Here is a 15,678-nt window from a genome sequence, read left to right on the forward strand (position 1 = left end):
GCCTCCAAATCCAGGTAATTTTCCCTATTCTGCATCTGGTTCAGCTACTTTTTATTAGTTTGTGAAGGTGGAGCAAAGGGGCGGAAAGATGAAGAATCCAGCTGCTCACTATATTGCTGACGGGTTGATTTCTATGCTGCTTTTTAAATCCAGGCCACTGACGTTTTCTTTGATTATTTAGATACAAGCTCCCAAGCAAATGTCAATCAAAGACACAAATTTCACACGGGGCAGAATCATTTCAAAGTTTGGTTATTTTAATGCAATTTCATTGTTCAAGGTAGGATGGCTATGTTAAGTGGTTCTTTTCCATCCTGAAGAAAACACTAACAGCTTCTATCTTATGTAATTTTGTCAAATTCAAACAGGACTCTTTGACCTTTTTTTAAAATCATTTTCTTTACATATCTTGATAAGATTTTTTTTTAAACCTTCAAGTAGTTTGAAACATTTGCCTACTTGCTCATTCCTCCGGGCACAGCCTTTCAGACCACTTATTCCCCTGTACGAAAATCTCTGTTCTCCCAGCTGGTGGTAGGGCTGCTTGATGGAGGTGATCATAGAGAAATGAGGAGCAGCAAGCTTTGTAAACTACTTCTAATTCTCTTCATTAGTATGCCACAATCCACTCCAGCTTCTGCAAGGTCGGAAATGCAAGACAAATACTTGGCCAAAAAAGCAGGATTCTAACTAGTGTAAAAATAGATTTTAAATAAAATAGAATCTCTATAGGAGAGAGAACCAGGGTATGCTTTCCCCCCAACGCTCGCTTTAGACATCTGTATACGTAAGTCCAAGGGGGGATGACAGGGTCGGTCCGCCCTAAGGAAAAACTGAGAATGTCTGCGGACATTCATTTGCAAAGTTACAGGCAAGGTTCTTGGGACATGCTGCAGCACATCCCACAAAATGGATTATCGGCGACAGACCTGGTGCGCTAACGACTAACATCTATGACACTTAGGTCAAAGAGGATGCGGCCTAACCGCAGGCTGAAAAAAAATTCTGAAATGTGATAATATGAAAACTTTGGCTAATTATAAAACAGAAAACAAAACCCATCATTTAACAGTATGTCTTGTTCACCTATCCAGCTATCTCTTTTGGAAGCTAAATTCCAACACAGGTCTTACTTTAATTTTGCTCAGTTACTGCACGTTATGAATTATTTGAGCTCCTGTTGCTAGACAAAGTACACAGCCCCTCTGTTGGCCCACAACAAGCATTACATGACTGTTTTAAAGGGGGCTCTGTTAAAATTCTAATTTTCAGATTTAGGAGCAGCTTTTGGTGATATCTTGAAAGCATAATTGAAAATCTGCCCAAGCTCCCTCTAGCCGCAACCTGAACATGCAGCCCAATCTTTTGTAAACATTCAGAAAACAGCGATCCCAGCAAAATACACAATCAGCTAGCCAGAGGCCTCACACTACATTTTCACACGGATGATAAATCTGCCTGCTTATTCTTGCTAGATGCTAGGAAATCCACTCTGAGATTAGAGTCTGGGAGCAACCATTAAGCCTCCTACTTATTTGAGGTTCATAATGAGGTGTGGAGTCATCAAAAATAAACAAAGTGGAAACATCATCATTTTTCCTAAACTAGGTCTACTCAGTCGGCCTTGGGCTGTTTGTTTTTCCTGGCTAGCCCTACAGCAAGAAGAGATGGCTGCTGGTGACAAGCCAGTGGTGCCTGGTTTACAGGCCCAGCCTCTTTTCATATAACATTGAACCAATTCTTCAATTCTCCAGAGGCAGGGACAGATGACAGTGATAGGAAACCGATGCTAGAGAATCTCCATGAGTCCTCCGCAGTCAATGCAAACCTCTTTAAAGCAGCTGCCGTGCCCTCAGGGAGGTTGGGTGCTTTAGTGCGAGGTAACATTACCTTCGAGGTGACAAAAAAATGTGACGTCTTAAACCGACCCCAGAACTGAACACCAAATACACCAATTTGATAAATACAACGGAAAAATGTACAGCAGAGTTGGGGCATCTATCAAGTAGGAAGGCAAAATGGTCATCAGAATGTCTGAGGTTAGTGAACTATTACGGTTGAAAAAGCAGCCACCTTTGCAAACACCACCCGTTCCCCTCACATAGTCATCATTCCAAATGTAGTCATCAACCCGCTACATTACACCACACGCTAGCAATGAAAGATCCGGACAACGGCGGCCTGACCTTCACTGGTACTTATTTAGGGTCCATCCAGCCTCCCATTTAGCTGAAGGCCCCCGCACACTCTCACTGTGCCAGGGAAGACAGTCTCAGGGACAGCTGTTTCTCGAAATGTCACTTGCCCCTCTTGCTGCGACTCTTCCGGGAGGGTAGCTTCCCACTGCCCCCTGAAGAGGGGCCGCTGGAGGCCGAGGCCACAGCGATGTTGATCTGGCCCTCCTGGATCTCCTGCCGCGTCTCGGCGGGCAGGTGGCTGATCTTCTGCTGTGTCTCCAGGTAGAACATGACGTCGCGCAGCTGCTCCTGGATCTCGGTGATCTGCAGGTCCTTCTGGTCACAGGTCTCCTTCAACACCCTCTCCTCCTCCTTCAGCTTGTTCTGCAGGAGGACTTGGTTGGCTCGTAAACACTTGTTCATTTCCTGCTCCTCTTTGAGCTCCGTGGTAAGTTTGGCCACTTTCGTGTTTAGCTGAGTGCACCTTTTGGAAAATAAAGGAAGACAAGAGCGCACTTGTCACTTGCTGACACAGTTCCCTTTCTGCTCTGGGATGGAACAGAGCAGCCGTGACCTCAGAATCCATTTAGGGCAGGCAGACTCCTCTGTCCCATGCCCAGGGAGAATGGTTTGCTGCCACCGCAACAGCTATGCAAAGCAAACGTTTTACTCTAGTTAACTCAAGTGTATCTTCATGACAATTTTTTTAAAGCATCAGAAAGTTTTCAACAGCAGAAACTATTCTGCGGTTCATGGTAAAACTTCTGCCGCTTCTCTGTCCCGCAGTTGGTGGTTAAGTAGGTGGCTTAGAGATGACAGCAAGATAAAGAAGTTATGAAGAAAAGTGGCATTCTTGGCAAGTCAAGTGTTCTGACCTCAATGAATTTGCTGGAGAAGGGTTTTCAAGAATAAGGAATGCCCTATTCTTGATGCTCAATCTTACTCGTAAATAAAGAATTACAAATTAAAACACCATTTGAGATACCATTTTTATGTATCAGAATGCCAAAGAGCTCAGGCATGGGAACAGAGGCACCCCACATATTGGCATGGAGTGTGAACTGTACCAACGCTCTGGATGTCAACTTGGCAAGGTCTATGAATATCAAACTTTCACATGCCCTTTGACACAGCTATTCTGCTTCTAGGAATTTATCCTATAGAACAGATACACTCAGGACTGCACTAAGAGACACATGGAGAAAGATGCCCATTGCAACATGTTTATAGTAGTGTAAGACTTGAGACAACTTAAATATCCATCAATAGGGAACTGGTTAAAATTATTACAGGGACTCCATACAATGGAATACCATGCAGCCATTACAAAGATCAGGATAAATCTATGTGCCAGTATGAAAAAAAATCTCCAGGGGCCGGCCCCGTGGCCAAATGGTTAAGTTTGCGCCCTCTGCTTGGGTGGCCTAGGGTTTGCCGGTTCAGATCCTGGCTGCGGACCTAGCACTGCTCATCAGGCCATGCTGAGGCGGCCTCCCACATGCCACAACGAAAATATACAACTATGTCCTTGGGAGCTTTGGGGAGAAAAAGGAAAAACAAAATCTTAAAAAAAAGAAAAGAAAAAATCTCCAAAATAGAATATTTTACCAAACAGAATACTTAATATTATTCTATTTTTGTAGAAAAAAGATTATGTATGTGAGATGTTGATAAATCTCTGTATATATCTCTGGCATTGTTAATAATGATTACCTCTAGATAGCAGGATCTAGGGGGTCAAAGAAAATGTCCAGTTTTAACTTTTTAATTTGTTAACACAACGTTTTAGGGTGCTGAAAGTATAGAAGAATTTTTAAATTTTATTTCTATTAATGTTGTAGTGTTGCTTTTACATCAGTTAAAAAAAATACCTTTGGTGAAGAGCTTCTGTTTCGGGGTGATGAAAAATTTTGGAAGCAGAGTGTGTGATAGTTGCACAGCATTTTGAATATACTTAATGTCACTGAACTGTACATTCAAAAATGGTTAAAGTCGCAAATTTTATGTTATATAGATTTTACCACACACACACACAAACACAAAACTATTAAAAAATTCCCACCTTTTGACAATGGGGGAAACAGGTGAAGGGTAAATGGGAACTCTTTGCACTATCTTTGAAACCTTTCCATAAATCTAAATTTATTCCAAAATAAAAGGTTTATTACAAAAAAAGAAAAACTTTTTTTTTTGAGGAAGATTAGCCCTGAGCTGACATCTGCTGCCAAGCCTCCTCTTTTTTTTTGCTGAGGAAGACTGGTGCTGAGCTAACATTCGTGCCCATCTTCCTCTACTTTTATACATGGGACGCCTGCCACAGCATGGCTTGCCAAGCGGTGCCATGTCTATACCCGGGATCCAAACCAGAGAACCTCGGGCCGCTGAAGTAGAACATGTGCACTTAACCGCTGCGCCACCAGGCTGGCCCCAAAATCCAATTATTTTTGTGAGTATAACTTAAACAGAAAGGTAACTTCAATCAGGAGCAACTGTCTTCCCAAATAACAGCAGAGTATGTGCTTGGCATGCTGTTCATACGTTTTTTTTCTCCATATTCAACATCTCTGCCCTTTAATTCCTGTCCAAGTACAGAACACACGCCGTCTCCAGCTTAGACTCTAACTGCCAGTTCCCAGCCACCATGGCTCAGAGAAGCTCAGGCTCTGGGCACAAAGAAATGACTTTCTACGGGCAAAAATGGAAGATACTTGTGCATACCATAAGCACAAACATCAGGAGAGAGCACTGCATTCCACATGGCACACATCTGCCATGAAACACCTTGTTTTTTAATAAACAGGGAGTCACAATAAGTTTTCTCCATATGTAGGGAGACCCCTGAAAGCCTGGTGATGTGTACACTTGAAAATGAGAGTGTTTCCATAGGAATGGAGGAAATTATCTGTTTATGGAGCCTGTTACAATAAAACAGCTAATTTAAAGAACAGACCAATTATACCTACTTTCTTTCCACAGACTGCTTTTCTTTTAGGAGATCATTTAGTCTGTGCTCCAGATTATCACATTTTTCAATTGTTTCTTTAAATTTGGTCTTCATGTTGTTAATCTGAAAGAGCAAACAGAGATCAGTTTCATTTCACAAAGATAAAGTTGTGTGGCCTTTGGGACTAACTTCACAATTTTTTTTTCAATTACCTGTATAAAACTTTGATAAGCCAAACTCAGAAAATGTGAGCCAATCCTTTAAAAGAATTCTGTAATAGGAATAAAAAATTCAACAAGTCCTTTTTTCTTATTGTTTCTCTATACCAGGATGAATGAGGGATTAGGAGCTGCTGAATGTCAAGCGAAACTGCTCGGAAGTAAAGAAAGGGCTCCAGGCGGCAGAGCAGGCGACGGTTTGTCAGAAGCCAGACCAGGGCCTCCCATTCTTAACTCACCATCGTTTTTCTCCTCCTGAGATTACATTCCAAAAGTTATTATCCAAATAATCTAAGAAACTAATCTAATCTAAGAATCTTGTGATAGCTGATTCTAGCTGTTTGGGGTTTTTTGGTCTCCAAACTATTAATTTTCTCATGAACCATAAAGCCATATGGAACATAAGTAGTTCGTTTTATTGAGTTTATTTAAAGGCAATATATACATATATACACACACACATACATATAGAACTCATTGTCTTACAAACTTGAGAGAATTAAAAAATTCTGTTGTATCATGTGTCAGATGGCAGCAATCCTAGCTAAGAGTCTGTTGAAGTGTAGCTGGTAGACACTGGATTCACTCAGGTGTGAGGATCCACAGATTTGGAAAATGCCTCAACCCCACGTTCTAAGGACATGAGGAGAAGATTAGGCAGGAAGCGAAAGTAGTGAGGCCGGGTGGATCATAAGGCAATGGTAACAGGAACTGAAAGTGACTGAGAATTTCAATCCTATGGCCCAGGCACCAGCTAGGTGTCTTATAAGTAGCATCTCCTTTATATCTTATAACAAGCCTATGACTTAAGTATGTCAACTTTTTACAGAAACTGAGGCTTACAGAAAGGTGAGGCAATACGCTAAAGGTCACCTAGCTGGAGTGTGGTGGGTTCAGGACTGGACCCCAAGTTTAGGTCCAAAGTCAAGTTCTAAACTTCTCTCTGCATTAGACTATAAGCCAAAGTGTATAGCAAAGGAAAAGTGACCCCTGGGCAAGATCTAAACTCTTGGTAGAGATCCATGATGCAGGCAATATTCATCATACCAGAGAAAGGGCCACTGCTTTTAATACTTTTCCTTTGCTGAGGAAGATTAGCCCTGAGCTAACACCTGTGCCAGTCTTCCTCTATTTTGTATGTGGGTCACTGTCACAGCATGGCTGATGAGTGGTGTAGATCCGTGCCTGGGATCCAAACCCATGAACCCAGGCCACCAAAGCGGAGTGCGCTGAACTTAACTACTACGCCACGGGGCCGGCCTTAAGACCTTCTTTTTAAACATTTGCCATACAGCCTGCCTAGCAGGTCTCTAACAGCATTGCCCTTTCTTTTCTTTAATTAAAAAATAACTGTTTTGTAGAAATTAATTTTGTGGCCAACTTCCATTAAGTCAGAAGAATATGCAATTAAAGGGAGATTTCTAAAAGTTCGATGTCATAAAAATAAAAATAGCTTTAAAATTGCTCTAATTCTATTTTGGTATTAATTTTCTCCTCAATATTCTTTTACAATAAGAGACCACTAGATCCTTTTAACATTTTCTCCTAAACTGACTCCTGTTACTTTAGGGAAACTGGAAAGATACTTAAGTCAAACACATTTAAATCAAGATGAAAAATATCAAGTAACCCCAAACAGCTTTTTAATATTGCTACAGACAAAAGTTACAATGGTTTAAATTAATGCTTTTTTAAACATTAGCCCACATAAAAACACTCAGTACACAAACACACACACACACCCGAAACAAGAGTTTCACAAGACGTGTGATGTCCTATTCCATTTAATAAAAATGCCTGTTGTGGTCCACCAAACTCATTTCACAATCCCCAGCTGGAAAAATACTGATTTACGTGGCGATAGAGGTCCAAAGAGAAAAGACGGACATCTAGGGGAATCACCGTCCTGACTGCCTGCTCTGCGTTCTTCATACGCGGCCCCCTAAGAACCTTCAAGTGGGTATGGGATTCATTTTCTAGAACAGTCTGCTCACAGGCTATAATAACTGCACTACCTGAGGCATCGGGGGACAGAACAGTATCGTAACTGAAGTCCACAATGAGCTTCAACCTTCATCCCCTCCCCTCTCCCACATTAACTTTTTATGAGGCTCATGAACAAGAATCTCTGTCAGTGAAACCCACGGCCGGGTACTGTTTCTCCCTGCACATGTTCTGCTGCTGCAGGTGCCAATGGGCAGAGCACCAGTGGGACGGTGGCAGGAACTTGCCTCATCTATTAACTTAGGGATAAGTAACATTTGTTATCAGAAAACAAAACATCCTTTGCAAGTCCTTCAAGCTTTTATTCAGGGCTACCCTTGCCTCCATCTTACCCCCTAAAAGTAATCATCAGATTCACACATTTTAGCTTCCTTGCCCCTTGACTTGCTTTTCATGGGCACGTGTCAGGGAATGCAGTCACTCCTAGAGAATAAAGGCAGAAAGAATTCTGAGTTTAGCTCTCAAGGGTCTGCCTGAAGCACTTTAGGTGGTCACGCTGAGACAGTCCCAAGAAAAACTCCTTAGTGAGGCTGCACGGAGTTGTCAGTGCTCCTCCCTGGGCATCCATCACCGGACACCAAGTGGCAGCGACCGTGCTCTCTCTCTCGTTCTCTCTCTCTCTCGCTCTCTCTCTCTCTCTCTCTTGGGCTGTCAGAGGCACGTCCTTCCCACCGTGCTCCAATCAAGCCCTATTCAGAACTAGAGCGCCAAGTGACCTCGAGCAGCTCTGGAAAGACACTTCTGTTGCTTGGAAGGTTCTCGTAAGAATTTCATCAAGAACCTTTAACTAAAGATCATTTTAAAGCTGGTGTTAACCTTTAATTTTTAAAACCTGATTTCTCTTCATTTGCAGGCATCCCCAGAAACTGGGGCCCATGAGCCCAGCACAAAATGAGGGCCTAGCTCTGCCTGCTTGGCTCCAGGATGATCCTAGCTACCAGAGGTGAGCCCCAAGCCCAGCTCTGCGGCCCCATCTGAAGACCCAGTTGTGGGGATTCACAAAGTTACTAAAATAATCATTTAAAAAATTTAAAAGCCTTTATTTAATACTAAGAGAATCACTGAATTATGAACACTGTCCCTAGGTCCCAAGAATGGTTCCTAGAGCCCTAATTAATATACAAACCCACAAGTGCTCACCAATTTTCAAACTCCCTTCTTTGGAACCTTCAGGGTGCCTTGTATGTGCTGAAGACAAAGGAAAACCAAGCAGGCAGAGCTTTGGGCCCTCCGGCCTGGTTTCCACCAAAATCCCACGACTTTTCTCTTTTACCGGTTAGAGTAGTGAATGTCATCTTCTTTAAAGGATTTTGTTAAAATTGGAAAATGACTGCCCTAGAGCAGCAAGGCACCACAGTGACCACTGCAGCTCCAGCATCTCTGCCCAATTTTATTCGTGTCAATTCAAAGGGCTCAGCACCCTCTTGTTGGTGCAAAAGCCCACATTCAGCTCCCCAAAGCAGCTGTTCCCAAGCTGACAAACCAAGTGGCCGACTTAAATCACGAGCCCCCGTGGACCTGCTTCTGTGTTTTAGTGGAACTGCACAAGGCGCTACAAACCTGACTGACGCTGACAAACAACCCACCCTCCCAATCCCAAAATACTCGAGCTTTTAAATCCGTTTCTTTTTTTTTTTTTTCCTCTTTTTAGGGTACATACCAAGTATTTATCTTATTTCTCCTTATACTTAGCTCAGCACACAATAAAATTTTAATACATTCTTCTCGATTTACTTATCCCAGGTGAGAATATGTCTGCTTCCCTCCCCTTCTTAAATTATCCTCATTTGCAATAGCATATTTTTGTCTCTCCCTTTTCTTCTTTTTGACTAATTTCATTCTCATCGTGGTCTCGAATTTCTTGTTGCCTGAAAGTGCCTTTGGGGCTAAGTCTGTAATAGAATGATGATTCAAGTCTTTACCACTTCTCTCTAGAATCTTGATCTAGAGTTAGGTTACTAGGGTGAGCCAATTGATTCCAAATTCCTCTTTCCTTTTTTTCTCCCTCCTACCCAGCTTTATGGAGAGATAAGTGACATGTAACAGACAGTTTCCTTTTAGAGGCAAAACAGTTCTCTACCTATACATCAGACTGGGAAGGAAGAGTCTGACACTCCTTCTTCCCCATACTCTGCCTTCTCCCACCCCGACATCAGATGGCCCTGCCATGTGGCCTTGCAGCAGTCACCAAACCAGAAACTTACTTCCTCCGCTGTGTCCTTCTCTATCCGAACTATCTTGTTTTCCCAGTAGATTCGCTGAGATTCCAGCTGGCTTGTTAGTAAATATGAATACTAGAAACATAGAGAATAGACACCAAAACATAAGTCACTGTTGTCAGTCTCCAAAATCCAATTAAAACCTGACTTTCTTTTTTAAAGATTTTATTTTTCCTTTTTCTCCCCAAAGCCCCCCAGTACATAGTTGTATATTTTCAGTTGTGGGTCCTTCTAGTTGTGGCATGTGGGACGCCACCCCACCGTGGCCTGATGAGTGGTGCCATGTCCATGCCCAGGATCAGAACCAGTGAAACCCTGGGCCACCGAAGCAGGGCACGTGAACTTAACCACTCAGCCACGGGGCAGGCCCCAAAACCTGACTTTTAATGACCCACAGAAGATAAGAGTAACTGCCAATGTATATTATACCTTGGTTCCACTCTACTCCACAAACCAAGGGGACAGAGGTGACAATTACACTCCCGTCCTCCTGGGGCTTAAAATCCAGTCAGGACAAACAGAAAAACTCACGTTAAAAAAAAAACCTTGTTTCTGTTTAAGCTGACTTTAAGAAGAATCACACAGTTTCTAAATCAAAGTGTAACTCAAATCAGCCCATCCATCTACCTCCCCTCCAGGAAGCCGTCCCTGTCCCTCCTAGCCTTGGTGAAGTGCCCCTCTCAGCTCCCTCAGCACTGCGCCTGTCATTAACAGCACTTACGACACTAGCACTCAATCACTGGTTTACCTGCCTGCCTCCCTGACTGGACTGTGAACTCTTGATTTTTTTACATGGACTGTGAACTCTTTAAAAGTGAGGGCTATATCTTTATTTCTATACTCCCAGTGCCTGGCACCTGCTGGATGCCAAGAAATATTTGCTTCCTGACTGCATGAATGAATGAACAGTGCTGTGTAACTACTGAAAAAGGATATCTGGCTTATGACAGTAGGATCTGGTTGGACTTCTGGGAGAAGGTGAGATTTGAGAGGGCTCTTGACAGACAGGGGGAGGCAACAGATAGATCTGATTCCAGAGAACTACTGGACCAAGATGTGAGCTGTGGACGGTTAGGGTCTCTTCAGAGATGAACAATCAACAATGTGGCTGGGGTGTAGGGTATGGAGAGAGGGGCCTGTAGAAGGCTCTGGGGTATCATATGGAGAAATGTGGGCCAAGGTGTGGCCAGATGACATCTGCATTTCAGAAAGACCACTCTGGGAGACTAGAAGAGACCTAAACACGTTTGTACACTAGAGATGAGACAAAGTACAACAGAGAGAAAGGACAATTGAGAGAACGTGTGTGTCCCTAGAATGTCTGCTCCATGAGGGCAGGGAGTCTGTTCAATGCTGCGTTCCCAGCACCAGGAGGAGTGGCTGACAGACAGCAGCCCTCAATAAATATTCATTGAATGAGCAGCCTTACAGTTAATGTGGAAGGATTACTTATTCCAAAATCTTAAGTAAAAGGTTTGATCTGTTTTCATATCAGTTCAACCTATTAATGGTAACAACATCAGTCTTATTTTAGGCTATTCTACTGACCCTATCAGACCTCAGAAGTCTGGAGATGAGCAAGTTTTCAAATGTCCATTTCCTCCCAATGTTATTTGTTTCTAAAACAATCTTTTTTTGAAATTTATATAAAACAGGATTCAAGTGTTAAACTTCCCCTTCTTTAACATAAAATTTATACTAAACAATTTTATAGTAGATGAGATTTACTCCTATGGAGAAAAATCAGATTGTGCTAATTTTGTTGTTTTTTCAAATGTATGAATACCAAAGATGGCTTTACGTATATAAGCCTGAAATTCATAAAATATGTACTTCAAGTATACTCTTGAGTGTATATAAGCCTCTAATTCATAAAATGACAGCCCGATATTTGTGAAAAAGCTTCTCAGGCATGGAAGGATGCTGTTGGGGTCTCTTCGTTCTGACCAAGTCTGCCCAGTTTCCAACGGCTACTGTGAGGCCAACAGGAAGAGTCTTGGCTTCTAGTTTCACTGCAGCTATGGAGAACAACCTGCACACTGGACTTGGGAGCACTAGGAACATCGTATTGAAAATCAGAGAGGCACAGTGAAACTCAGACTTCAAAGAAGAAAATGAGACAATGAGACTATTTTAACAATCCTCACAGCAATGATACAGCTTTTAAAAAAGTTGACATGCAGGGTAAATGGCAAAATTAGAAGCCCAAACAACCTTTCAAGTTAGAATAGGAAAAAGCAGTAGAAATAGGTATTTAGTAATTACTAATAAAGTATCTTACCTCTAACTGTAAGGCATCTATTTTCTCTTCCTGGCAGGTATCACCCTCACATTCATACTGTACTATTTTTCCATCTGTTTTACTTGCAACCAGTCGATGGACATAATTATCTAAAGAAAAGAGTCAACCAAGGCGTGTTTCTTCAGAATGAAAAGGGTAGTCTCCTACCCTTTTACTTTGACAGAATTTTTGTTTTTCAGATCTAAATTAAATGCCCTGCAATGTTTCTTTAAAAGTGAGTTAAATCATTTGAACTTAAAAAAGAGTGAGAGGGCAAGAGGGGAAGTATTAATTCTCTTTATAATGCGCAATTCAGGCCATTCATAGGAAATAGTGCCCTAAGGGCATCATGAGATTTTGAGTTTGCCACAGCTGTCAGGAAGATTTCAAGCTGAGAGAGAAAGTGGAGAGGTTCTGAAGGAGAAGTTTTCACACAGAATGAATCCAAATTAGAAAATGAGAGCAGTGTTCACCTCCAGCATAGTCCCAGACTCGATGGTTGGTGAGCTGCATGGCATACGTGTGCTGGGTTTCCTCAAAGTGTTTATAAGCATGTCGACTTACATATCGTCCACATCCTATGTGGCCACAAATTAAACAAATCCAAAGGTTCTGCCAAGAAGGAGGTAAGATCTTAATTAGTTATAAAAATACCTGACCTGGCCCACGCAGGGTGGGAAGGGGCCTGACGGAGAATGAGATTTACAGTTGTTTCTACAAGAGTTTTGAATAAATTTATGGTTAATACCCAAAAGGCAGGGATGCTCTTCTGACTCAATCATTTTTTTGCTCTAATTTCTATGGTACTCTACGCAAATAGCAAGAAAAATATGCACAATTTATCAATAAAACTCCAGGCCTTTTCAAAGAACAAAGATAAAAGCACAAAGGATTTTGCTTAGGAGTAAAATAATTTGTGTTTTTGTATTTGTTGCCTGACCCTAAACAAAAAAGAAAAAAAAAAATCTGTCTCAAAAAGAATTTAAGCCACACAAGGCAAGAGAAAACCCCAGACAGTTAGAGCTGTGTTCATTATTCTTTTCCACCACGCATTACTTACTTCCTGAACACCACACTCGAAACACTTGTTTTCTTCTACTGGCTCTGGCGTTTGACAGTACCGGCACACAGGGCATCTAGCCAGGATACCAAAAGATAGTGGTACAGATTAAATATAAAAGACAGATGTTACAGAACCCAAAAGTCAAAAACTGAATGATATATCCTCCCTCTCTTATATAATATTTTAAAATTTGTCATAACTAAGGATATCACTCAAAAGATAAACACTTTCAGCTATTCTCAAACAAAATGAAAAAACAGAAAATCTTGATAAAGCAGAGGAAAAGGGAGAAATCTGGATCTGCTTCACACCTTTTTCCACTCTTCTGTCTTAGATAATCAAAGAACTAAATATTTACAGGTTAGAATTAGGGATCTGAGACAAGTTACTAATTTTGTTTCATGTCTGGTTATCCATAAGGTATTTTTACTTCAAACAATCTACCTTTATCACCACTTCTCAAAGATTTAAATCATTCAAAATGTACCTTGTCCTCTCAAGGTTGCTTCTAAGAGTTCAAACTAAAATGTGTAATAAATTTCATACTAAAAAAAAAAAGTTAATATACTTCCTGAAATGCACATGACATTTACCATACAATGAACATCATGTGGAAGAAGACACCAGTGCTCTGTGACTAATCAAGTTTCAATTTACAAAAAGCCAATAAAAATGGCACTGATGCCAAATTCAGATACAGAGAGTAGAAAAGTAGTTACAAGGGGCTGGGGGAGGGGGAAATGGGGAGATGTTGGTCAAAGGGTACAAAGTTCCAGTTATGCAAGATGAGTAAGTTCTAGAGAACTGGTATACATCAATGTGACTACAGTCGACAATATTGTACTGTCTACTTGAAATTTGCTAATAGGGTAGATCTTGGGTGTTCTCACCAAACAAAAAAAAAAAAGGAAAGAAGAAAAAGAAAATGGCAAAGGTGTGAAGTGATGGATATGCTGATTGGCTTGGTTGTGGTGAATATTTCACAATGTATATGTGTATCGTGTCATGAAGTTATACAACTTAAATATATACAATTTTTGATTGTCAACTGTACGTCATTAAAGCCGGAAAAAAAAGACAGCATTGAAAAAAATCCATTAAACCTTTTCTATTATATTCAAGACAAAGCAGTGCTAAGTACCAGTCATGAATATTTTTGTCAGATGGGCAAAAATGATAGAAGGTGGGTTATAGTTGAGGCAAACTGAAACGGCACCAAGAAGAAACAATGCTCAAGATACAACTAGTATTAGTTTGTTACTCAACTGAGTAAATAAAACCAAGAAAAGGAAATAAGCAGGAAGAACACTAAGTTCTTGTCGCAGATAACCAGGCTCTATCTGTGTTCCCTAGGAGAAAGCTAAAGGATCCAGTCTGTCTCTCACTTTAGCATCAAAAGAGAAGACAGAGGACAAACTTGAAGAAGAAATGACAAAACTGGCAGCTAGTAAGCAGCAAGCAGTCTTGTCAAAGGCAGAAACCACTCTGTGTCATCCCCTTGGTCTGTGTGGTGGCTGTGGTGGTGGTTGGATAAGAAAACAACAAACAAATTCTGAAATCTAATTTTCTACATTGTACCAGAATGATCTTTCTGAGATGTTAAGTATGATCTTGAGAACAAAAAGGACAAAAGGGAAAATATTACAAAAATAAACTTGTTTGTACTATACAATTAGCACTCTATGATACAGCATCTCATCTATCAAAAAATAAAGCTTATTAAATTCTTCCTGCCTTCCCCTTCAAAAATAATTTTGAGTTGTCATCTTATTTCCCTGAGGAGATACTTGGGGAAACCCTCCCAGAATGTCCTTCCCTGACATCTCCACGTGTCAGCAAACCACCCTTCAGGACCTGGTACCAATGCTGCCTCCTCCCTGCAGCTCTCCCTGACCAGCCAGTGGGGGAGCCGTTCCCATCTCCTCCAGTCTCTACCCTGGCTCGTACGCACCTGTGTCCACGTGTAAACTCCCTGAGCAGACTGAACTTCCCTGAGGGGATCTGTATGATTCTCCGCCACCAGCAGCCAGCACTGTCCTGTGCATATACTGAGGCTCACAACCCACTTGCTGAAGGAACTGCATGTTTTTTGAGGGCAGCCACCTGGCCTCACATCCCCTACCGAGGGCTGAATTCTAGTCTCAGTCCTGGCATTCTCTGGCAGGAGCATGAGCTTTGAGCATGCGCTTTGAGCATGCTAATTTTCACCACTGGGCCTCAGTTTCTTCCTCTGTAAAACGCAGGGGTTGGACAAGATGGAAACTTCCAGCTTTAAAATGCTATGGCTCTATGATAATTAACCTGTACTGAAAGTAAAACGAGTGGTGGGGAACTAAGAAGTGTCCAGAACTTAACTGGTGTAGCAGACGGACACAAGGTGCAGAACATTTAGGGAATGCATGTGCCTCAGTGTAAGTCGATTCAAGGCAAACTTAACCCTGGACGATTCTTTGAAGAACCCCTAAATGATAGCCCAGAGCTGACTGAGGACTCTGCAGAACTGGGGGAAGCTTCTTGTCCAGCTAAACAAACTAGGGAAACCCCAGGGTTTATTTATTTGCTCAAGAATATTTTCTGAGTTCCTACTATGGACCAGGTCTCCTCTTAGGTATGAGGGGCACAGCAGTGAACAAGGCAGATAGGGTCCCAGCTCTGTGAAAGCTGGCATTCTTTTTTTTTTCACGATTTTACTGAGGTTATAATAGTTTATAACATTGTGAGATTTCAGTTGTACATTATTATTTGTCAGTCACCATATATATGTGTCCCTTT

The 15,678-nt window shown here is 41.6% G+C and overlaps 1 protein-coding gene across 4 annotated transcripts in view; it reads right to left on the bottom strand.

The window, feature by feature from the left end:
- Nucleotides 1-239: 239 nt before the first annotated feature.
- Nucleotides 240-15,678, bottom strand: part of BRAP (BRCA1 associated protein) — a 28,553-nt gene continuing 13,114 nt past the window's right edge. For 2 of the 4 annotated variants that reach the window (XM_014858665.3, XM_014858666.3), the window contains exons 7-12: nucleotides 12,904-12,979; nucleotides 12,317-12,455; nucleotides 11,844-11,953; nucleotides 9,548-9,637; nucleotides 5,141-5,244; nucleotides 240-2,661 (exon numbers count right to left, since the gene is read on the bottom strand). In XM_014858665.3, coding sequence (XP_014714151.1) covers nucleotides 2,298-2,661; nucleotides 5,141-5,244; nucleotides 9,548-9,637; nucleotides 11,844-11,953; nucleotides 12,317-12,455; nucleotides 12,904-12,979 — 883 coding nt within the window. In that variant the 3' untranslated portion in view covers nucleotides 240-2,297. The remainder of the gene's footprint in view (nucleotides 2,662-5,140; nucleotides 5,245-9,547; nucleotides 9,638-11,843; nucleotides 11,954-12,316; nucleotides 12,456-12,903; nucleotides 12,980-15,678) is intronic. The other 2 variants (XM_044775873.2, XM_070516069.1) reach the window with 1 other exon arrangement.

This window comes from Equus asinus, chromosome 8 (assembly GCF_041296235.1).
Source record: "Equus asinus isolate D_3611 breed Donkey chromosome 8, EquAss-T2T_v2, whole genome shotgun sequence".
NCBI lineage: Eukaryota > Metazoa > Chordata > Mammalia > Perissodactyla > Equidae > Equus > Equus asinus.